The sequence below is a fragment of the Pelecanus crispus genome, chromosome 13 (genome assembly GCF_030463565.1).
Source record: "Pelecanus crispus isolate bPelCri1 chromosome 13, bPelCri1.pri, whole genome shotgun sequence".
NCBI classification, from domain to species: Eukaryota; Metazoa; Chordata; class Aves; order Pelecaniformes; family Pelecanidae; genus Pelecanus; species Pelecanus crispus.
Genome location: NC_134655.1, coordinates 19,814,127 through 19,840,195, shown reverse-complemented (window position 1 = coordinate 19,840,195; position 26,069 = coordinate 19,814,127). Strand labels below are relative to the sequence as shown.

The following is a 26,069-nucleotide window of genomic DNA, read 5'->3' as shown; positions in this document are numbered from 1 at the left end:
GGCAAGGCTGAGAAAATTGGGTTTGTTCAGCTTGGAGAAGAGGAGGTGAAGGGAAGATCTTACTGTAATATGCAGTTGTCTTAGAAAAGAGGAGAGAAAAGGTGGAGACACTGTGAGTGTAGTCAAACACTAGAAGCAATTTCCCAGAGGTGCTCTGGAATCTCCACACTTGGAGACATTCAGGACCCAACTGGACATGGCTCAGGGCAACATCTTCTAGGTAGACATACTCTGAGCAGGAGGTTGGACTAGGTGCGCTCCAGAGGTTGCTTTCAACCAGAATCATTCTCTTCGTCTCTTTTTCCCCATCAACCTTGTCAAAAATGTGTTCATCATCTACAAAAGCAGTTAAGGAAAGAAAAAAAAAAAAGACTTTTATTTGAGGATTCGTTTTACTGTTTGTTCAGGCATAGAAACTGGTATAAATCAACAGATATTTGCCATTGTGGAAAAAAGCAATGGGTAAGATGAGAGGGGGGGAAAAAAACCCAAACAGAAACCCCCTGATGAAGGTTGTTCAGATCTCAGAACTCTCTCAGAGAAACTGAAGAAATAAACTGTCTTAAATTATCCTCCCTGGAATGGGGTGGCAGTGGAAATGAATGCTGCATTTGCTACAAATGACAGCATCTTAATCTATGCACTTTGTATTTCCTCAACTGTCTTCCCTATCGTATTTCAGCTGTCGAACTCCAAAGTCAAGAAGCTAACAGCTTTGCAGATGAAGTTCTGCTTTCCCATTCCTGACTGCAATTGCTTCTGACAGCCTCTGTTTGCCTGTCTCTGAGATTCACACAGATTAATTTCCATCTTGGCACTGAGGATTTGCATCAGGCTATTAAATGTACAAGGACTCAGTGAGTGAATACCTATCAATATCCTGAAGACACTTTGGGTCTTGAGAGCCTTTAGGGACTTTATTAACTGGCTTGTGCAGATAAGGAGATACCTCAGTGAACCACCTTTGGCAGCTACTGTAACAGCCTTATGAATTGAAACAAGATTTAGGAGGGTTACTTACTGCTTTGTTCCTGGTTCTACTAAGTGAAAGGAAACCTCTAGAACAATAAAGGATGTTAGATACCACCACTCATGACAATAACCGTAGAGAATTAGTGGTCACTAAAGTATTATTTTCTGTCACTGTTCATACCACTGAGATCGCAACACTTTTTCAAAAGGTGTCAAACAACAAATGGGATTTTTTGTTAATACCTTAAAGTTTGTATTGTAAACCTAAAGATGTATATCATAAAGTGAGGATTGGCACTGGAAGCTTGTAGCTATCAAGCCAAGTACCCTTTTTCTAGCTCCCTATTTTAGTAAAGTGTCTTCTCTTGTTAGTAGGTGTTATCGTTTGGTGTCACACATCTATGTCATTACTACTTGTCCCATTGGCAGCCTTTTGATGGCTGGAGAAATCAAAAGGGAAAGGAGGATAATGAGGATTCACCTGCTCTTAAAATGATCACATGATACTCATTTACCACCTTATTTGGCAAATAAAGCAAAGTTTAATAATTCTTTGAAGAAGTCTATTTATGCTATAAAATATGGGTGGTCTTCAAAAAGTAGCAATGATGATTTTTTTGATGAAAAGTGAAAAAGATCTGCTATAACCTTTTATAAGTTCTCTAATATTAAGAAAGTTTAGTAATAACGTATAGACCTATTCTGTCTTCTCAGAACAGCTTTATTGACCACGCAATGCGTTCTTCAATGCTTTGCTTGTGAAAGCAAACTCCTGTGGTTGGTGTGCAGCCCCTGCATAAGGAAAAAAAGCAGTAAGTTAATATTTCATCCAAATGGCAGAAGAGACATGTGCCAAAATTCTATGTAATCCCTAATTGGTGGCTTGGAGTCTCCCAGTTCTGCCGTACTTATTTGTTTTGTCAACTTGTTCTAGGGGCACAGAGCGCTGACAATGGGCTGTTAACACAGGCAACAGGTTAATTTGACAGGTTTTGAGAGTACTAACATAAAAGTATGTGGCAAATCCATTCTGCAGTCAAGGGGAAATACCTTGTTATTACTGAAGCATGTATTGTTATCTCAGAAATAACCGGCATTGGTCACAGAAATAGAAACAGGATGGTTTCTTTAAGGTAACTTAATATCTGAGAAGGAAAGCATGGAGACAGTGCAGAATAAAACTGGAACAGTGTCGCCTGTTGTTAGCTGCCATGCCTGCAGATAGAATAACCAGCTCGTGACCAAAGCAAGGCTTTGATGCAAAGATAGGCTTGCTTTAAAACGCCCAGTGCTGACAAACGAGTTACTGGGTCAGCTGAAATAGCTGAAGGGTAAAAAGTACAGATCTGATGTTGGTTATTTAATATCCCAGATAAAGCATAAAAATCCAAAAGAAAAATAAGAATCTATGAGTGAGTATGTGTGTCATCGTATAAACTGTGATGGGAAAACTCTAGGAAGCTGAAAGACAGTGTTTAGCAACTCCCTCTCACCATGGTTGGGCTTCTTGTCACAAGTGTGGCCAGTGAGCTGGTGGTGACGTGCTCTTCAGTTCATCGTTTTATATGCAAGAAAAGAACTGGAGATAAAAACGGTATCCCATTCTTTCTCTTTAAGATAATCAGATTTCTGGAGCTCACTAGTTTTATGGTTTTTTGTATTCTTGAAGGTGAGGTTTTCCATTACTGTGGAGTTTACTTTGTAGCTTGAAAGAGTCAAAAAGTATCAGTGTGTTTAAAGCTTGGTGAAGCTTTTCTTTTTTAGTAGATACTTTCTTTTATAATGTACCAACAAGCTGATTGGTACATTGAAGGTATGCACGTGTATGTATCTAATGTATAGCTACACATACTGTATATAAATATACATTAAAAAAAAAATCTAAGAATTCACTCACAGCAGTAGCTATGCTACAGGTGAAAGGGTGAATTTTTAGGGCCATTGAACACTGTAAATGTGTTCATTGTATCAGTGCTTCAGAAATACCCATTCTGAATGACTTTGTGTTGATCCACTGTGAAAATTCATTGTGCTCAATTGCCCTCAAAATTTCTCATTTCTCATCTGTGATGTTGCAGTCTGCTGGCTGCACACTGGACTGCTGTACAAAGTGTGTAGGCACCCTGCTTCAGAGTGTCTTAAAATACTTTATATTGCCTGCAAGGTTTCCGTGTGTCGCTTAATAACTGAATAGATCTGTGTCTAGGGCTTGTGTCTGTGAGACTTTCAAAGATGTGAATAGATTTCATGGAGCTAGTTTCTAAGTTGAGGCATGCACACACGGCGAAACAAAGTCTTGCGTGTGTCACGTACCATATGTATCGAATACAGAAAAGTGGAAAATGGAACCTTGGTTTTAATTTTTAATCACTCCTTTGATTCAGAGAAATCAAAACCACTCTCACATAGTTTCAATTCTATTAAAAAAAAAAAAAAATTACCAGTGCCATAAATAACTTTCTTTTGGCATGTATGGCAAGAAGTTGAGTCATAAAATGATTTGGGGGTTTTTGACATCTCATTGGAAACAAAATTTACTGTTTGGGGTTTGTTTGTCCAATTTTAAAAAAGGGGCTTTTATACCAGACTTTTAATATGTTTTTAATGTCCTTTAATTCACTGTATTGTCTGATTTCTTATAAAAACCTCTGCATATCAGCCTTTAAAGCGTGGGAGAAACAAATGCCTGATTTGGAACAAAGGACAGGTGGCATTTAGAGACCTCTCCAGAATATGTCAAGCTATCTTGGTTGGTCCTTACTGTGTTACAATACATTGATTATTGCTTGTGGGTGCTCTCAAGCATTAGAATAATGATATCATTATAAAAGCTTGATCGGATTGGCAGAAGCACTGGCTGACGAAGGTGCATCTAGGAATATGAGAACTTTGCATTCAAATTAGATGTGCCAGAAAGTGTGTTGACGGGTTTTGCAAAGTTGCAAATTTAAAAGAGATGTTGGTTTTGTTCACCTTGCAACTTTATGCTTGTAAGCTTATGAGACAAAACGTTGCCTGTAATCTAGACAAGTTGGATACTTTGTCTTAAAAATCAGGGCAGGAGATACTTAATCATGTAAGAAGACTTTGATTTTGCTTCCAGTTAATAGGAACTTTAATTACCTCCTCATACTAACATCTTGCTGGAGCAATGGTTCATTTCTCAGTTGCTGTAGCAGGGGAATTCCTCCTTAAGCTTCACACAGGCCATTGCTCCAGAAGTAATTCAGTTTTACGCTGCTAAACCTGAGAGTCAACTGGACAATGCCAAGGTCAGACTCTGCCTCACTCTGAGTCTGTTAAATATGTGAACTCCCTAGTAACTACTTAGAATCATAGACTCATAGAATCATTTAGGTTGGAAAAGACCTTTAAGATCATCGAGTCCAGCCATAAACCTAACACTGCCAAGTCCACCACTAAACCATTTCCCCAAGCACCACATCTACATGTCTTTTAAATACCCCCAGGGATGGGGACTCAACCACTTCCCTGGGCAGCCTGTTCCAATGCTTGACAACCCTTCCCATGAAGAAATTTTTGCCAATATCCAATCCAAACCTTCCCTGGTGCAACTTGAAGCCATTTCCTCTCATTCTATCAGTTGTTACTTGGGAGAAGAGACCGACACCCACCTCGCTACACCCTCCTTTCAGGTTTGTAGAGAGTTTAATTTGTATTTCACTACAAATTCAAAACCTGTATTATTTACAGTTCGTGGGTTTTCAATCTTTAACACTGAAAATGAGAAAAATATAAATAAATTCAATTTTTCTGTTTGGGTGCATTTTTTTGTTATGAACAGTCCATTTGCCTTGCCTCCCCACTCTGCTCTGGTATTTGTTTTTCAAATAGATTATTTGTAAGCAGGTGAAAGCTGTCTTCTAGGGATATGAATATCAGTCATAATTTTTTAAAGAAAAACAGTATTTGCAAGCACATTGCATTTCTAATCTTGAATGTTAAGTATACAACAAATTATAATCTTGGCAACACGTAAAGCACTTTCACGTCTCTATGTCTTTACATTCATCTCTGGCTTCCAGTAATAATGCTCTGGGTGGCAAAGTACTACTACTTCATATAAATGATGATTTGAACAGTTATAATTCATCTGTTCCTTAGGTTTAAGAAAAGACCTAGTATTCCAGAATAGAGCCGTTCTTACAGAGAAAACATCAGAGAAATATTCTTCTGACTAGGCTTGTGAAAGCTGGGTTTTGTCTAAATTATTTGCTGACTTCAGTCATCCATTTCTCATAAAGGAAAAAAAAAAGGTACTGCATCACATAATCTCAGAAGGTCTCTCGAGAAGATAAAGGCCAGCTTGAGTCTATTGTCTAGACTCAACCATTCAATACTCATCATCTTTATTCTTTTTATTCTAATGCCTCAAAGTAATTTTAAAATGAGGAAAGATAATGGGAATAGTTGTATGAGAGCGGTATCTCTGGCAAATATGACCAATTCTCTAGAAAGGGAGCTCTTCTTGTTGTAAAGCTTTAATTTTCTTTTACTTTAGTTTTACTGCAGGTTTTCAGCATTTCACAGCTGTTTTTATGGTATTTCAAAAAATATATACTTTCACAGTAAAAGATTATATTTACATAGTCTGTGTATTTACACTTTGATGTAGTTACAGTTGCATCCTTTGTTTCAATACATTGCATTTACATTGCAGTTACATCCTGTTTCATAATTAAATCGCTTTCAATCTAGGTAAGTACAGGAAATCTATGCTTCGATGTGCAAGTCTGCTGACAAAGTGAAGGGTAACCCAATTCTCATCCATGCAACTTTTTAATTAGTTGCTACACATCTGAGGATTAGGTTTGTTGGGATGTCTTGCAGAAAATAACATTAATATTCAATTTGGTTAAGGACTTTCAATAAACAAACAGAATTAATAAAGCTATTAAACAAATGTCTCTGATGACCAGTTTCCATATCTATTGCAACTATTCTAAACCATTTCCAAACGCAGAGAGTTGAGAAGGGCTTATCTTTCAGTGTTTTTGCTGAATCTTGAAGAGGATCTGGGTATTTTCCATTATGAGCTAATTTGAATTTGCCGAACATATTTTCTAGGGACTGCAAAAGCCAGGTGGAAAATAATGCTTTGTTACAAGCTCTGTTATCAGCCTTCTCAAAGTACATTATTTCATTTTCTGTTTTTCTAGCTTTCAGAATATTCTGCATCCAAACAAGATAGCTTTTTTTGCCAAGTTTGAAATTGCTATATTAGGAGATGAAAGGTTTGTTAAAATATGCCCTTATCTGGAATATTTTTAAATGAATCGATATGTGAGAAATAGTTTTATGAAATATTCTGGATGAGGCTCTACAGGTCTGAGTTAAATTACTGGTGTTAAAAGCCAGCTCATCTAAAGTAAACCTGGAAATTATTTTAGGCTTATATTATCATTTGAAAAATTTGGAATTTCAGGGAAAGAGAACTGGTATAGAAATGAATTCTTATTTCCCATATCCCATGGAAAATAAGCTCTGCTATTTAAGTCCTGGCAAGATGGCGTTGATTTTGTGTGGAGACTTTTGGCTGGTTTTATGGTGGCATAAATTCACTTTATGTTATAGCTTGGTAATACATACAGTGCTATAAATCAAAAACATTCTTTCACAACTTTTGAGAACTATTGAGGTGACAGTGATGATGTAACTTGTCCCAAAATACTATTTACATTGTACTAAGATTCCTGTAGGGACAGGTTGCATTTACATTGAAGATTCATTCAGTTCCTAGCCAATATATACTAATTTTATTTGTATATTCCATGTATTTGCAAGTGTGTACATGAAATTTATTTCAATTCCTGGTTCTTGCCAAGAAGTTTCAAAAACGTTTTAGATAGCTCTAGAAGAAAAGCTGTTAAGAAACCCTGTGCCCAACAGGAGCGCTAAGCTCTTTGGTTGTTGGTTTAGGAGGAGTTCCGCACTACACTGCGACAACGGAGCTGTTTACCTGCTTTGCGAAGGGTAACATCCCTGCAGGAGGTGGGATGCAGGCACTCCTGAAACATCTCTCTTCAAACCTAACTGGGTGAAGAAAACAGAAGCTGTTTCCTTTAACCCACTGGCTTGTGAGCTGCGTTAGCAGAGAGGCTGTTGGCAGTCATGCGGTGGCATTGCAGAGTAGCATCCTCCAGGAGAGGGCTTGGGCAGGCTGCTAAGGAGAGTCGTTTCCCTAGTTGTCCCAGTTCAATTTGCTGCCAATTGGATTTACGCCTCTAATAGCGAGTTAAATGTGCTGAAGTGCTGCAGGTGGTGTTTGTCTGGAAATTTCATCTTCTACTATATTGCAGAGGGTGACCAGCTACTCAGAAAGCGAGTGGGACCCCGAGCATCGTGCTGACTCCAGTGCTCTTCCCCTTGCACTTTGCTCCACACCCCGTGCTAAAGTTCAGGGCTTGAATTCTTGTGCGTAAACGAGGAATATTCCATATTGTTGGGAATTCCAAAAAGAGTAGGTAGTGGAAGAATATTTCAAAATTAGTTTTCTTGTGATGTTTCATAGCTTCGAATCTGTGGTGTGCTTTGTAATTTGCCTAAATTTGGTAGAAATCTGGGCTCTTTCTTCAGTGTAGGCTATTTTAATCTTATCTGTCTTTAGGGGGTTTTAATCTTTGTTCATTTTTTTTCCCATAAAAGAACTTCTGGAATCTGATTCAGTTACAAAAGAGTATTTAGGCTGTATTCTTGGGTTGAGTTTTATGCAGTAAGGTGCCTGCGTGTGGGCTAGTTTCATATAGACTTAAAAAAAAATCCTAATGTATTTACTCTATTTATGCTTCCTCTGAATTATTGAACTTTTCGGATACAAAGTTTATGGAAACAACTGTCAATGTGTTTATTATACCTAAGCACTGTGGGTTAACGCTGTTAGGCAGCTGAGCCAGACCCAGTACAGTAAGGTTTATTTCTAAGAAATAAAACCTGAGAAGAGTAACTTTAACCCATAGATGCAAAATTGGGGGGGGGGGGGGGGGGGGGGGGGGCTTTTTAATGCACTGAATTGTCATTAATCTTTTTCACCATCATTTCACTGCCCTGTTGTTGATGAAAAACACAATACTGAGTTTGTTCTGTGGTTTCTTCCCTGACTCACAGTCAGTAGTAGATACCACACTGCCTTCACTTTATAGGCCAGGGCAAAAGTCACATAAGGGATATCATTTCTTGTGGTAACAAAGATGTAATTATTTACAGTAAAATGTTTTCTCACCATGTCTTGCTGTCCTGCATGGTTGAACACTCAGGACACTGATATGAATAGTTAATCCACTGAAATAACAGCAGTTTCTGCTGTCTGAGGCATTGCTCGTTGTCAGCAGGCAGGATCCGGCGAGTGCCTCCCTACCATCCGCAGGGAGCTCGTTAAGCTCCATGATGTTTGTTGCTGTTAATTTAATATGGCATTGCATACAGGACTGGCCCAAAGTCCAGACTGCAGCTTAGGGAGAAGCAATGCAATGAAAAAAATTTCTTTCCTTCTTTGGTAGACGTTTTCTTCCAGCCCTGAATATCAAGTTATTTGAGGATTAAATGCAAAGTAGCTCTATAGGAATAGATTTGTAGTTAGCTTTCATTCCTTAAATTAGAATGCCATAAATTGCAGTTCTATGTGGCACTACTTTCACATTTTCTAAATGCCTTGTGAATTGGATGGCCTTTTCCCAGGAGCAAGGGGATTGATGCTTGGGTTTTATGTAAGGGTTGGGAACCGGCCACGCTTTCCTTCCTGCCTTCCCACCTTTCGTTCTGTAAGGCAAGTGCTTACTGCAACAGATAAAAGGCTAATGCAGCTCCAATACCTCCCTCCTTTCATGTTGAGAGAAGGATGAGATTCCTAATGCAACTGCTACTTAGCACAAACAGGGGGAAGGTGAAAACATCTTTCTGAAAAAGGATTCTTGTGCTACAAAGGTTGTTATTGCTTAGCCGTAACCATATGACAACTTCTTAACCACTTCCGTGGAACAACTTCTGTCAGAGATAGATACTATATATTAAGGTACCCAGGAGGAAGCTATTCGCACATTGTTCTATTGAGTTCTTGGGGGAAATTAAATAAATAATAAATTGTACCGACATGATAAATTTGGAGGAAGGCTTTAATCAATTATTAATTGATTATTCACATGAGCACAATGCTTATAAAGATCAAAACCTAATTTTGACAACATATGCAAACTTTTCCTTTTGAATTTAATAATATATTCTCAATCTGTTGTTCATTAAGGTGAACATCTGTGAATTCATTAATTTTTCTCCAAGCTTGCTGCACCATGAACTTCATTTCTTTAACAAATTTTCCAAAGAATAATCTCATTACAAGCTTAGTTTATAATACATACAATGACATCTTTGTTAGCGTGCTTATCTTTTTTTTGTCTAATAAGTCTTCACAGCAAAATCCATTCCAGGATGGTATAGGGCGGTCAGACCAGGGGAAGTGGATAAATCTGGTTGAGGAAACTGGCTGCAGAGTTTGAGATCTTCTTATCTGAGCTCAGAAAAATGTGACACCATAGGTTTCCCAAAATATGGTGATTCTTAGCGGTATATTGTCACTTGCAAGTTACGGAAAATATAAATTTTATCCAGCTTGGTATTTGCCTTATTTTCTTTCCCAAACTGGAGTTTTAAAGTAATACAATTGTAAAATCTCTCTTTCGCTACTTTCACATTACTATTTAAGTGAAATTGTAACAGTCCTCAAGTCCTAAAGATTTTCAAAGCATACTGGGAAGGAGAAGGAAGAAATAGGTTAATGATTCCACCTGCAAATGTTGATTTTGAACTTTCAAATGGAAATACGTAAGTAAAACTGTACTCCGAGATAATACCTATAGGTGTCTTTTTAGACATTTTCCAGACAACATAGATACTCCTCCCTCTTACATAGTGTAACGGAAATCTGCCTGTCTAACCCTTTCAGGCATACATATATAGGCAGATAGCTGCCTCTTCTTTCTTTGATACTTTTTCATAAAGTTAATGGGAAATGAAATACTGATGTTTCAGAAAAGATGAGTTACATGCTGTATTAATCTGACCAGTCCGCATTAGGAGAGCACTGAGCAGAATTTGCAGCTGCAGAAGATTGTCACTGTGTTCCTGTGTTTAATAGAATAATTTAGGCATAGAGACAGAAAGAAGTCTATACTAAAATGAGTACACGCACTTTTAAGTAGAAAACCTGTAGCTAATTTTCAATCCTGTAATTGAATTTGCAGGATAGCACAGAAATACAGCTAGGCTTTTTTAAAAGTTGGATGCTTTCCACTGCATAATAATGTTTTACTGCCTTGTAATGCTTTCCCATGTATTTTCCCCCACACTGTGCAACTACATTCGCAGCACTGCATGCCTGAAAATTCACCCATGGTGCAGCCTACGCAGCGTTGCATCAGGGAAGCTTCAGAAGTACCTGCAGCTTGATGGTTGGCAAATAATTGACAGCCTGCTAGATACGAGTTGGTAATTTGTGATTTGCTATAGTGTGCTCAGCCATCAACGCATGCTCCCTGCTGGGTTGTATCCTAAAATGAGGTGCAAAACTCTTTCCTTAAAGGCTTTTTTATGATCTTTATGTTTTGCTCCCACTACAAGTCAGTGCAATTCTTAAGGGGTTTGAGTCCAAGCCTGAGCTCTGAGGAGTTTTCCTGAAAAGAAATTACAGCAGAATAGTGTTAAATTATGTTAAGAAATACATAACGTTCTTTATATCTCTTTCTGACTTCATTGAATTACTTGAATTTAGTAATTAAGCAGATTTTGCAAGTTACTGAGTAAAGTGGTGTGAAAAATTTGCTGTAATGACATCACTTAAACAGTCATATCCTTGAACTCAATGCTGCCTCACAAATGTGTGTTAGATTATGTGCATTTGAGATGCAGTCTTACAAAGTACCGAGTTCTCTCAACCTTTCTTAAAGTCAGTGGAAACCAAGGCCACCTGGGTTGAAGCAGAGGACATCGAGCTCATTGTAAGATTGAGTCTTCACTGTAACTTATGCTCTTAACATTTTAGATAATCCATTGATCTCTTTTGAACAGGTAATATCTGTAATAATACCACATTTCTACATCATCCGAAGTCAATTAAAAGCTGTGCATTATAGCCATATTTTAGTCAAGAGACTTACTGGGAAATGGAAGTAAGGAATTCTGCTTTTCTTAATAGTACCATTTGCAAAAAGAAAAGCTGACTGGAAAATTAAATGTATTATCTGTTCTTTATACATTCTTTATATGTCCACTTCCCAAAATGAATTTAAATTACCTCAATCCTAAAGAAGAAGGTATTTCAAAATCATGAAAAAAACTAGATGGATCTTTCCAGAGCATTCACATGGAGAATTCAAGTATAATTCATTAAACTTTGCTCTATAAATACAAACTCAGCAAAATACAAGGTGTCATTGAGACACTTGGTAAGTTGACAACTGAGTTTAATATCTTCCAGTCCCATCTACTTACAAGACTTAAATTAGAGGGAATGCATTTCGCTATAAAGTAGGATACGGAAGAAACAAACTCTCATATACAGAACTGCAGAATGGGCTTGAATGCACTATTATTTTTTTTCTTCACTCTCTCCCAGTCTGAAAACTATGCTCGGATTTATAACCGCGCTGTACACCGCTATTCAAGTCAGCAGCAAATACCTGCCTTCCGAAAATTGGCTGTTGTATTATTTCTGACCTAGTCAATATTAGTATGACTGTGTACTATGCTGCTAAATTCTGAAGGGTTTCAGGACCACTGTCGAGAAGCATTTGCTACTTTTCAGTGTGTTCTGAACTATCAAATCAGTATCTTACGAATTAAATCATGTCATCCAAAACATGATCTCGCATACTTGTTCAAAGAAAAGAGTTTATTGCATGTGTATGAGGGATTGTCACGGACAGTTGAATTTCTTTTGATAACCTAAATAAATAATTAAAATGGGAATCTACAGTTCATCTAATGTATTGGCATTTACATTCTGTACTTCTATGGAGGGTGAGCTCAAGAGGGGGTGTAATTAGGAAAGCAAAGGCTGATTTGCTATTTACCACATGTTAAGAATGGAAAAAAAGATACTGCATTGGCAATGAATCTATTGGTCCTGTGACAGATTTGAGATTAAGTTCTTACACTTCCATGGCATTTTGAAGTAGACCGTTTTTGTTGAGGAAAAGAGAGACGAAAAGGAAAGGTCATGTCTCTCTTATCAGGCAGTCATAGTCTCCTGTAAAATAGAAATGTCTGTTTAATGTCAGTGAACAGCCCAGATGGAGATTCATGTTGGAGTAAAACATCTATACTTTATCTTATACCTCAGAGTTTATACTACTTAAACCTTGTGATAACAGAATCCTAAGTCATTTTCAGATGGTATTCCTCTGCCATTACACCCCGATTCTCCATCCACACACTGCCCACCTTTTTCGTCTTCACCACCAAAATCAGCCTCTCTGCATTGCTGACAAAATAATCCTTGTATCACATATCTAACATCATGAATGACTCAACGAGCTCAGACTCCTCTTACTACATTAAAATATTTCACGGTTTTTGCTCAGAGTGGATTTTGCAAGTCCTTTTCCCTTCCTGGCTGAACGTACAGCCAGAGAAGCCAAGCAAATCGTTGACCAAAGTGATTAAGAGGAGTGGTGCTACAGTGGTGTTATAAGGCATAAAGGAAGGGATGGTAAATAAAAGCATATTACCTACAGAAAGTTTCACTTCATAATTCCTTTGAGCTCTGTGTAAGGAACAACTTCATTTCTATACTGCCTTTTGTTTTATTCCATCTCTCTCCTCTGTCTTACAAATCTCTTTCTAGCATGTATGTATTTACCTAAATGATTTATTTAAAAAACCACATTGTTTTAAAGTTTTCCTTTACCGATAAAATAAGATTCTGTTCTTCTTTTTAACCTCTACAGGCTATATAAAAATGGAAAAAAATGTTGTTGGCAGTCATGATAGTTTAATTATAGTAATAAGAGTGATAGCTTTTACTTTATTACTCTGTGGAGTTATGTTTCTGAACTATTACTATTCCCCACCTTAAAGTAAAAAGGATTTAAGTGCAGTCTACCTTGAGGTTAAATGTGTGTATGTGCATTTGAGCGGTTTGTACACATGGGGGCTTGGCATAAAACTGGGTAAAATTGGCCTACCTGTAAATTAATATCCTTGAATGAAGTTTTGACATTAACAGAAACTAAATAATTTTAGCAGATGAGTGTATTTTTTTGTATGTGTCTGTGAGCGTGTACATGTGGTGTTTTTTAATTAGCTACATAGCTTTTTTCCTTACTGTGCCCTTCTACATAAGGAATATCCTTCAAAGAAAGGTACGCTTTTTAATAGCTAACACTTTCACGTTATTTCTGGCAATAATTGGTGAATATTATTTAATAAGTAATGATTGAAATAACTCTTTCACAGAAATTACCTATTAAGGAATTTCAGAAGTGATGGCAAATTATATTGCATTGCATATTCATGCAGTTTGATTTAATACAATATTTAATGTAAAATATGACATTAATTGCTTATAAATAGTTACTTATACTCTAGATGCAATTTTTAAAAATCCTATACTATCAGAAATAAAAACCTGGCAATACACTTTAATCAGTCAATGCCTTTGTTAGTATTAGGTATGTTGGCAAAGCAGTAACCATTTGAAAATAAGGGAGTTTTGGTTATTTAATCAAACAGGAGACTTAATTACAGGTCTTCTGGAGTCTGATACCATAAAGCAAGTGAGGTCAATGTTTTGGCAGCTAACATTCTAGGAGAAATAATCCGGAGTCGTTAGTTCATGTTATATGTTACTCTTCAATTTTTCTTCCCCTGCCCCTCTCTCCTACATTCCCCTTCCCCTTTTTAATTTTGTCCTGTTTTTTCTGCTTTTTGCCAGTACCTTCATGTCACTGCTTACTCCACCTTTTGCCTATGGTAATTTCCGCACACACACCCCCCCACCCCCCACCCCCCCCCCACTTTCTTTTTCAGGATCAGTCCTCCTCTTAGTGCCTTCCCTCTACCTTCTGCGCTTGGGTTTCATTTTTCATCCTCAAAACATTATTTTTCCCGATTTTTCATACCTTCTCATAACCCCTTGGAGGCTTTTTTAATAGAAACAGAGGACATGCATCAACTCACAGTCCTCATAAACCACAAAACGAAATGGTCATGTCTGTTGAGCACAGGTTACAGCAGCAAAGTCAATTATGTATAGACAGGTGCCTTTACAGTGTTTTGTCCTAGATTTCAGGAGTTACCTTGGATGGGCAGGGCTTTGCCTGCCTACCTTCTCCTCTCTGTTATTCTGGAATTTTGCTTTCTTTCAATACCTTTGCGTTAGGAGCAATGAGTTGTTCATATATGGTGTGATTTGCTGTCATTAGTATTATTTTACATTCCTTTCCAGATCAAAACATGTAAATGTCTCTGGCTCTCTTGGGAAGCTTTAATCTTATAAAGTAGGTTTTATTGAAGAGTTGTTGTTTTTTGACATTCATGATAAGCTTGATTATTACCTTAATAATTACTCTTTCATGTTTGCTATTTACAATCAACAAAGCATCTGATTCTGAAGCTCAAGGAGAAATCAAAATATTAGTAGAGTCAAAGCTATAACAGCAATTGAAAGCAAAGACAGTTTCTGTTGGAAAGAAACAGTTGAGTTTTAAGAGGCAGGACGGTTCTGGACAGTTGGTAGTTGTTCCAGGTAGTTGTTCACTACCGCACTGTAACAGTTATACCAGGTGTGTGTTGGCTATGGCAGATGAGAAACCCATGACGAGAGCGCAGTCGGATTCCTCATTATCCTTGGTAACTGTGTCATCTCACTTTCTTTCATAAACTAATCAATTTCTGCCCTAAATCCCATGAGCAACCACTTAAATAACTGGGAGCTCAGTGTGTCTATGTTTTCAATTTACAAAATTTATCACTTCACCTCTGGGTTTATAGTGCAGATGTGCTGAATCCGAACACTTCAAAGGAAATTTAACAGTTGGAGTTCCTAATAAATCCTTAGCTCACCCATCTGCATAATTTGTATTAACATGTCCATTAAAGGTTTCCTTACAGCATGTAGATTTCTTTCAGAAGTGCTTCAGAAAATTGAAATAAGGGGAAAGCAGACAATAACAACATTCTGTAAATGTATGTCTATTAAAAGCTCAGCTAACTTGTAAACAACAACAACAAAAAGCCATTTCTTGCTCCCATCATAATTAACCAAGTGCTTTGCAATTCCCAAGTCATTTTGCATCCCAGTCCCTCAAGCTGTGAAATATTGGACTTTCTCCTTGTCCTCTTTCAGGGAATTCTGGTTTGGAATTTTGTGTTCATCTTGTAATATCAGGTCTGCTCTGTTACTTTTCATTTTTTAGTATTCTGTTAGATCAGGAAGAGTTATTCTACTACTATAGTTAAATATGATTTAACTTACCTAACAGCTTACCTATGACAGGCAAGCACTGGATGGATAGTAAAAGCTATTCTTGAATGAGATTATATCTGCCTCATGATCAAGATTTTTCTTTTTTTTAAAAAAAAAGGGAGAAAAGCTTGGATAGGTTAATATTACTGAACTTGGATACATTAATATTACTGAGGTTTTTTGTTTGTTTTGCTTTGTTTTTTAAACTCAGATATAGTGCAAGGTCTTACTGGCTCTCTCGTGGGCTGGATGCACTTGCAGTGCTGTTAGTATAAAGTACTGTTTGGAAATGGAGAGCTTTAGATTCTTCTATATCATTCATCCTCTGACTTCGTCTTTGAAATCCACAAAGTTTTTAATTGTTTGATTTTCCTCCTAAAGCTCAGATGGAAATTGGTTTATATACTTCAGTTTGGCCACCAAAGTTAATGTCCAAATGTTCTTTTCAGCTTCTTTCATCCTTTATTTGGGGGGGGGGGGGGGGGAGTGAAAATGGCACATCACCTTGCTCTGTGCTGGAAAGCAGAAGGTACTGGAAGGACTGTAGTTCCTCGGCACTTTGGCAAAAATATTGAAATGCTAAGACATTTCCAACAGAAATGTGGAATGTATGCTACATTTTGACTGACAAAAATACTTTTAGCATCAATAATCATCTAGCCACCCTGAGACTGTGCCTGTACAAAGCAACCGAATGCGACTGTCTCTTGCGTAATGCAGTTATAGGAAGATAGTCTTGTAGAGACTTCCATTGGGAAACTCAAAATGTATGTAGGCACGTGAGTTTTCCGATACGCTTGATATTCTGTCCTTTTACCATGTTATTAAACATGTTTCCTTGTTCCCTACAACTGCCTTGATTATTTTCTGGTTTGTCGTAAAATATTTGCTTAGTAACAGGCATAGGAAATTGGCAGTCATCTCTATTTCTGCCTTTGATTGTTAGGAGCTTTGAACCCATACAGAACATTGCGCAATTCAGAGGGGAAAAGTAAGCCTGGCAGTTGATTTCCAGCTTTTAACCAACACACAAAGCGAAATATTTATTTACAGTGATCACAGTTCTATTGTTCTCCAGAGTATAGGAAACAATAATGCCTAATCAGATACTTCTGCAATTCAGAACCTAAAATTATCTTGACTTACACAAGATTGGCTTTAACCTTTATCTTACAGATTTTCTTTCTCCTGTTTTCCTCAGATGTTTAATGGCAGGAGAAATGAAGACACTTTTGCATTTTTCTGACTTCAGCGTGGAAGGTTTTATTGCCAATCTGTCTGGCTCAAGTTAATGAGAATATATATCAACTCTATGCTAGATATTAACAATATTTATCAAAAAGTTCATTTTTCACATGAATCTAAAGTTATTCTTGAGCCATCTGCTATGCTTCCCTGAATTCAGCAACTTAAGAGGATTTACTAGAAAAAGTGGCCCCTGGAGCAGCGTCTGATGTGGGATAGCATGTGGGATAGTGTAGGATGGAGCTGGAATACATCTTTGTCTCTCTTAGCTGTGTAGCATCCTCAGTGGCTTTGAGTAAAAACAATTTATTCCTGAAGCAACTGTAGATGCACGTTGTAGGGTATTTAAGTGATCTTTTGGTCTAAAAGGCACTTGGCTTGAGGGGACAGGAATTGAATCTGGGGAAGAGGTAAAATCTGTGATTTACTCTGAGGATGTTGAGTCTCATCATTCCTAACCATAAGGAAACAGATGTGACATGCATGTTGTATTTCTGTCCGTTTCTGGTTCTTGTAGGGGATAGGAACCTACTTCTGCTGTCAAGTTATTTTGTCAGGTCAATGAGCATAGATGTAATGTGGCAAAGAAAAAGGTTTTGAATTTGTAATTGTTTTGGTGGTATGAATGAGGTGAAAGTTGCTTTGAAAACTAGGAAATTACATGGAAAAAGGAAATAAGAAAATTACAAAATCATTCACTGAAAAATTAGAAAGTACTAGAAATACAGTTTCAGTGAAACTATCAGTCCTGTTATGTATATTCATTATGAAATAATCAGGTATTTTTTCTGCCTAGGAAAGCATGAGTATGAATCAGGTTCACAGTGTGGAGTTCCAGGTGCAACACCACAGAGGACAGAGGGATATGGGGGAGCTGTGTATACCCACGGTCTGCCATGGAAGAATAAGGGATGGCAGGGGAATGGGTGCACATTTTCATGCTGTAAGAACTGACCAGAGGCCCCTTGAAACCTGTCCTTTCTCTAGAAAATCTACTACTACTACAAAAAAGTATACTGAAAATGTTTTACTATTGCTATTGTAATAGTAAAAGAATTAGTGTCTATGAATCGCTAAGAAGCTACACTAATGGATAGTGTAGAAAATTAGGAAGATTAATAGTGAAGTCTTCATCTGAAGCACAAGAAAAAATCTTTGGAAGGTATATGGGAATACAGTATGCTTCTTTACAGTAACCAAGGGTAACAAAATGCTGAAAAGCTCCTTGTTTAGTGAGCACTATCTACCTTCTTTTTAAGTTTTGCAGAACTGGGAAATTTATCTTTACAGGTACATTGAGTCTCACACTATGAAAGTCTTGTAAGATGAACATCTAGGTTTGGCAGCCATGTATTCCGACGAACCTCTTTACCGTCTGATTATGAGTCTAGTTCAGCATATGCTTACATCCATTAAATAACAGATACTGTCTTCAATGGGATCTGGATCAATATTTTTACGAGCCCACCACTTTCATATTTTGAAATGTAGTGTCCCAACTCGAGGTGATTTGTCAAAGGTGAATAAAAGTAAGATCAGGGTTAGCCATTACTGGAAAATCCCCAAATACTTCCTTCTAGTGAATTCTTAACGCTGTTGACTAATTAATTTTTACTTTTTAGGGCAATAATATAACTTCTGGTCTTTTAAAGCTCATCTGATAATTACAAATTGTTAGACCATTTCCACTCTCTAGACAATACTGAATCGTGGTCAACAGTTTAGCCAAAGATACGGAAGGACTGTTTGTCTTTTTTTTGTTTCAATTTTTACATATCTAAAAGTAAGCATCAGGAGCAGCCCCTTTTGTATAAGAAGAAAATTAGGTGGCATGCAAGTAATAATCAGCTAATACTAACAACTGGTTTTTGTGTTTCCAGGTCATGTCATGTAATCACGTTTTTACAAACAGCTTTCGATTATTGTGTGGTCTCCTTTTTCTGTGGGTGTGCCAGATTTATTTCTCTCTGAATACTTATCTCATGGGGCTGCCTGACATGTGGCAGCCCCTGATAGCGGTTCGGACATGCTCAGAAAAAGCGATTCTTTTAGCAATGACCAGTACAAATGATTGGAGCCGCTCTGCGTGTGCTGGGTGGTAATCTGTGCTTTCACAGTGAATCCAACAAGCCTTGAGCGTATCCAAACTGCTGAGCATCTCCTGGCTGTGCCTTGGAGGTTTGATGGTTTGGGAATGGTGGACCCACAGTGCATATATTGTATATGATAAAGCTCTAAGATGTGGAAATCTCAGGGAATAAATTTGGTTCCTTTGCATCATGTTTTCCCAGAGGAAGATATCAAGATTGAATAAATGTTTTTACAAATGGGTTTTTTTCAAACTTTTGAGAACTTTGAAATAGAAGAGGTAGACGTTTCATTTTTTTCTTGTGGAAAGATGTTTAAAATTTGTTGGATAAATTAACTTTCTTTTCAATTAGAAAACTGAACAAATGTTTTAGCTTAATTGATATATACCTTCATTTTATCTTCATTTTGTTTATGCAAAATGCTTTTAAAAACTTGATGTACAGAAATTTTCACTTGGCTTGGAAAAAATAAAAATGTTTTGAAATACAGTTTTCTGATCCTCCACTAACTCTGCTGATCTCCGAAACCTTTTTCTGTGGTTTGTGCAGGGTAACTACAGACAAAGTGCCATTTCTTGACATGTTTGTACAGGTCAGGTCATAAACGCCTCTATCAGTTTGAGTCCTTCCCTCATTTTGGGCTTTGAAATCTGTTTATGTTGAGCTCAGACAAATCCCACATAGAAACTTTTTTGGCTTCTTGAGGTCGGGTGGAATAACAATGCCAGTTTGGCTTCTCTGAGTATCTGTTGTCTTTAGGATTTGATTTTTCATTTTTAGGGAGAGCAATGGAAAGGAATGTCTGACTAACATTGGGGCTAATAATGTAAAGATCAGTATCGTAAACCTGGTTACTAAAAGTTAAAAGCATGGTGTAGTAGTTCTCCTACCTTGTTTACTTGGTACCATGCAACACAATAATTTCCTCATTTAGCGTTTAAGTAATTTTCTTCAAATGCAGATAGTCCAAAATTTTCTGCGAGACTATCCCTGAAAATATATATCCAGGGAGACAAAATGAAGAAAGTTAGGACGTTAAAACGCAGGAATGGTGGTGAATTTTTGCATGATCACTGACAGGAGAACAAGCCTGTCCCATAGCCAAGCTAGCCTCATTAATAAAGCGCAGACATCACAAATCATTCCCTTCTCTTTTCACTATCTCTCCCCCTTTGTGTTCATATTTTTCAGCAGCTGTACGTGCTACTAATCTGCCTCTGTATGTGCTACCAATCCGCATTTAGGTATGCCACTGAATGTCTGCTATCTACTTGTTAAGAGATGCGGTGTTCAATTTGCTAGTTGGGATTGAGGCTTTTTAAAACGTCACCCTGTGTTTTAGCATTGTATGCAAGATGTTTCTTCAATTTTGATTGAAAAGCTTACTTTAGTGAGGGAAGCATGAACCACCATGTTTGTTATTCTTTTTCCTTATTAGCACTCCTAAGCATATTCCACATTTGCCAGCAGAGAAGCAGTTAGTGTACAGTGAAACTCTCCCTGATTGCCTGCTAATCTGTAAGGATCTTTCTGGTCGCCTTCATTACTGCATCAGCAAATTACAGGCTGCTTGTTTGCTCCGTGCTTGGCTAGGTCTGGGGCACTGCCAGTACATTCCAGCAAAAGAAATTGCGTTGCTCTGCGTTAAAGCCTCCATCAGATGGAGTTTTGCAGGGTAGGGATTGTGGCGTGCTTGTCATCAGTGCTAGTTGTATAACATGAACAATTAGCGATACTGCCGCGTGGTGTGTACCGCATGATAGTATATACAAAGGCCTATTTATTACTTTCAGCAAGAACTGAAAACAGATTGTGGCTGTATGATTATGGTGATAGGAGTGTTTGCCTTGAGAAGTACCTGTGGGTTTCTGACCGAGATCTCCAGTGCACTCATCAGGCACCCAACGTCTGTGCAAGTCCAGCCTGTCGGCGTTATTCCCCGCTCGCTCTCAGGACAGCCTAAATCTCAGACTCTCACATTCGGCTTGTCCTGAAAGAAACCAGAGCGCAGCTGGTTTTGCTGTCCTCCTTGTGACGTATCCTAGCAGAGCGTTATGGAGGGTTCTGCCATTTGATATGGTTGATGGTGCAGCTGGTGCACCCGCACGTTGTGCTCTGGGCGCGAGCAGAGCCTGTCGGTGCTCTGAGTCAATAGCACAGGCTCAGCAGAGCACAGAGCCTGCACGCGGCCGCTCTGTGGTGTGAATATATCCCGACATATGTTTCTGTGTCAGTGCTCCTAGCAAACAGTCACACTTTGATCCATGAGGGAAATAGTCCCTGGGAGATAATCTGAATAGCAAAGCAAAGCAAAAATCAAACTGCTCTTTCTGTGCATCTTTGATGCACTAGAACTTAATTTACTTTATGCATAGAACTGCTTTAACTTTACCTGGAGGCAAGGTGCGATTTCAATTGCTTTTTTTTTTTTTTTCCCCTTTTTAAGAAATCCCATTATCAGTATTAAAGTGTTTCATGCCTATAAAAACATAGGCTGTAGATTAACCGTTATCCCTTTTTATTTTTGTTCATTCAATCAGTTTGAAATGTGGGCTTCTACAACCTGTTTAGTCTGGATTCACCGAAATTAACAATTAATTTATTGCAAACCCTTTCTTTATCAAGTTATTCTTTCAAATACTTTGCTAATATAAATATGGCTTATCCTATTCTGCAGGTAGATGTTAATGTTCTCATGTCTTTACATGGCAGAAACACAATAGGCATGTCCAAAGAGCACAGCTTAGTGTAAAAGCCCATCTTGTTACACAGTTTAGGTATCCCAAATTGAGTAGCAGTGATACATCTGTGATTTATCAGTGGGAACTCTGACTTCCAAGTAAATGAAAGCCAGGGTATATACAAGCAGGTACATCAAATCAGATGTACAAATTAAATTGCAAGATTTAGGATCCTAAGTAAGTTTTAACCTAATTTATCTAAATGTCAGTCACTTGCTATTCCCATCTGCCTCTACGAGGACAGGTTTTTGTTTTCTAAAAATATAAGTGGGAATCTAGCTTTAAACACCTCGTTCTGAAAAAGAAACAAGATAAACAGTTTAACTCCTGGAATTAAGCTTGAATTTCTGATCTTCTGATTTGCAATATATTGAATGCACTTATTAAAACTTCTAAGTCTGGCATAGTGACATTAACAGTGAGGGTTTAATTGTGAAACAAAGCTTATTTCCACCTACAAGAAGTTATGTTCAAATCAAACTTTTTAAGTCAACTCTTGTAGGTTTTTATAAATTTTTGGTTCTATGATAGCTGACAGAATTAGAGGATGCCCAACAGCAGCTGCCCATTAAGTTTTCACTCTGCCAAATGCTGGTTTGCGTCTGTGCTGGGATTCTTTTCTTTTCCCGAAACGCTGTTGTCTAATAAGCAGAAGCCACATTCTACCACTCCAGATTTTAATTAGAGCATTTGCTTAATGCAGAATGCTATTCTTTCTTACCTGTAAATCCACATAGGTTTTGTTAAATTCTGTTGTTCATGGGGCAGAGCTTAGAGTAAAGTAGCTGTTGGTCTCAAGAGGAGTTAATACTTTAGACAGTGGGGGCTTGGTAAAGTAAGTGCATTAATATTTTCATCAATTCCAGCTAACTTACAGTATTTCACTGGTCAGATCTAATTTGTTTGATGAGACATCACTGAAAGATGTTATCTATAGTATAAGCTTAGAAATTGATTGTAACACATAATTCAAGGGCACTGTTTCATGCCTAGGGCAAGAAATACTGTTTTTCTCTTCATTTCATTTGCTCTTTTATAATAGCTTACCTTTGCCAAACTATATCCACCAGATTTGTTTGTAGATTTGCAGAAGAAAAAAACCAAGAACAACCAAGAAAAAAACCAACCAAACAAAAAAAACCCAACCCCAAAACCCAAACCCCTAAACTATGTATTTTTTCACTCAGATCACACTGTAAAGTCACATTTGTTTATTTTTGCCAAGGTATGTCAGAAGGCAGGAGTATCTCCGGCAAATCAGATCTCACTTTATATTTGCATTCATAGCTACTGTGGTTAATTTGTTATCTCATTCTTCAGCATTCTTCAGTCATCAAAAGAAGAGACCTAGCCAGCAGAGTTTTAACAATATTGTGAAATGTGCGTGTTAAACAGGCTCCACTGACACTTTATATGTATACACAGATAGACACACAAACACAGCAATCGCGTCTTTAGCTAATACTCATTTAGTACGTATCTTAAAGCTGGATCTTCAGCTCTCAGACTGAAATTCTTACATGAATTGGTTTCAAAATTTCCCCTTTCTACCCGTTCTATCTTGTGTAAGCCTAGAGCCATCCTTCTGCTTTGAGAGCGCTGTAGGTTTTATTAAACATGTCCCAAGATGATGTGTATTTCAACTGTTTTGTGCGCTTCGTGGTGATTTTTTTCCCCCCTGTAATAAGAGAAGATATACTGTGATGAGTCAGCTGAATACTTAACATACAAGTGAAATTTACTGCTGTGTGCCTTTACCCTTATCACTGTGCCTCCCGTGGGACTACAGACATAAATACATTGCTTCTCTACAGCTGTCATTCTGACAGCCTAGGGAACGCTGACATTCAAAGTATTAAAACAATTCATCAGTAGTTTTCCATAGTGCCTGTGAAAATTTCAGATTTCAGACAGTTCAGGCATGGTTGACCTTGTGTAATTTATTAAGATTTCTTCTCTTTTTTTTTTTTTAAGGGATCAACTATTTACTTTTTCCGTAATTGCTGTTAACTCAAGATTTCTATGCTTTCAAATAGGTTGTAAGCAATGTTAAAATACTCTCCTTTAGTACACACTTCATCTGAGACTGGGCACGGGAATAATTGGATCGCATTGGACATAGCCTTTTCTGAATCTCTAAGATTCAGGTAATTAGCAAAGTCAAATTTTATCAGGGCAGAGCACTGACCAGAACAGCCAGTCTTCTTAGAAAATCTGGTCTATATCCATGACGCTAACCCATCTATCTTATCGCTTACAACAGGGGTTGATGTCTCCCTGTCTCGTTGCTTTATTTTACTAGGAACAAGTTTCCCTTTATGCAGCCAACGTCAATGCCGTTTGTCCTTCTGCCTTGGTTTCATGATGTACTTGAGCCTTTTACGTGCGCAAATTTATTGTTATAACCATTCTGCTAGTGATTGGGCTGTCACATTGCCAAACTCTTAGATGTGATTTAATGTCTAATAAATCATCAATTAATGACGGAGGAGTCATGAATTTAGTACAAAGAACTCTTTTCCTGGTCAGATACCAGTCTGACTTGTCAAAAGCTCGTGGTCAATACTTTGGAAAGCCAAGTTCCACTCATCTGTAGTCACACCAGTATCACTCCCAGAGTAAGAGCTTGTGTTTGCTCAAGTATTAGCTTGAAGTATCGCTTCTACGTAACATGAGGCAGGGCTTTTTGGCTTGATGTCTGTGATATCCATCTTCCCCCAACACACTGTAGTTTGACATTTTTGGACATTATTTTACTTTTTTTTCTTTTACATTGCAGCAATCGAGTTGGTTATTGAACATTAGGATGTATTCGGTGGTCTCTTTGTGAGGTGGCTTGTGGAACAGTTGTTCTGCAGATCTCTCTATACTACCCATGTATAATCTGATTGCCTGTGACCGTAAGGGACTTGAATCATTGAAGAAATTAAAGCTTCCAGTGCTTTGATTGTGCTTTTTAATTCAATCACTGTGTAGATCCAGTATTGTTTTTCAGTGCTCATTTCTCATTCAAGCAAAATTATCTACCTATTCATGGGAGGTTATGCACTGAATATATTTGATGCCCCTCATTCTAAGCATTGTCTGCTCAGGATTCAACACTTCCCTTTGACTGAAATTGCCGTTATAGGTGCTGTTGTCATAGTTCAAATTAATTTCCTGTTTAACAGGGATACTAACGAGCTGCAGTGACAAGAATAAGTGCAGTTGGAGTCTGCTGAGCTGAAAACTGAGAAGTAAATTGGCGGTCATTCGAGTTCCCAGTGTTATGATTGCCTTTCTTATAAGGGGAGGCTCCATGATTCTCCATTTATTTTTATAATTTAACTTTTATGTCATAGCACAGTTGTGTTTCCTTGAATGACATTTGGCATGGATTGCATTGTCTTCTGCTGCTCAGTTGTACCCATATGTATTTCTATGCTGCGCATCTGAATCCTTGAAGAAGATGGCTTAATTTATAGCAAAATTCAACCTGTCCATATTTCAAATATTTCAGTGGAAGAGGTAGTTGACCCACCTTAAAAAAAAAAAAGCAAGCAGGCTGCTTGGATCTGCTCCTAAATTTTAGGACTTACATGGCAGCTATAGTGCTCTGTGCCATGTATGAGAATGAGCAGTTCTGGAAGACCTGAAGGACCTTTTGACCAGACATACGTGACCGCCATTCTGAGCCCTTTGTCTAACGACAACAATCACAAGCACATCATCTTCTTTCTTAGTTGAACACCCACCCCAGTATTGATCAGAAGAGGAAAGGTATTTCTCTTCATTATCACATCAGAGTTCAGAATCCATAAACAGTATTATTCTTCAGAAAGGTTTTAATATATGTAATCTATGCCTATTGCTGTGTTAAGGAACTGGATTTGTGGAAGTCTCCAGAAGTTTTCTGTCTTGGTTCAGGCTCTTGCCTGAACCTAGTCATATGTTCTTGCTGTGCTTCAGGTTGACTGAGGATAATACTAAGTTCTCTTCATGAAGGAACATTCTGAGGATTCGTTCTTAAAAGTCGATGATTTTGGAAATTAATCCTGAAAGCAAATTGCTTTAAAAAGAGTATTAAATTTAGGCATTTAAAAAAAAAAAAACCCACAATAGCATCTAATAAAGAAATTAATAGTAGTATATTTCTACATGTGAGGTATTACATTTTTAATAAAAATTTACTATTACCTAAACCTTTTCAAAAATAGCATTCCGTAAATTCTGGCAATCATTTTGAGGCTGAATTGAATGTTCCAAGTTGGTTTTGTTCCTTTCTTACATTGTGTATCAAGTAGCTGCAACAAAGTATACTTTTCCTATTCCAGAGTACTGGAACAGGGTATTAGCTGCCATCGTTTAAGAAAAGGATTTAAAATATTGTTCTAGAAAGGAATGAAGATCCCTGATTTGTAATGAGCAATCAGTAGAACTATGTTTGTGTCGTTTTCTATCCCTATGATCAGAGCCCGCTGAGGTCATCAAACCTTTGGATCAGGTCCTACAGCAACAGAGCATATCTGTGTTTTGAATTTTGCCTGAGTATTCTCCTAACGCTTT

The 26,069-nt window shown here is 37.6% G+C and overlaps 1 protein-coding gene across 1 annotated transcript in view; it reads left to right on the top strand.

Annotated features, from left to right (window-relative positions):
* The window catches only part of PCDH11X (protocadherin 11 X-linked), a 319,378-nt gene that overhangs the window by 268,216 nt on the left and 25,093 nt on the right, over positions 1-26,069 (top strand). The window contains exon 5 of the mRNA XM_075720674.1: positions 12,174-12,201. Within this exon, the coding sequence (XP_075576789.1) occupies positions 12,174-12,201 (28 nt within the window). The remainder of the gene's footprint in view (positions 1-12,173; positions 12,202-26,069) is intronic.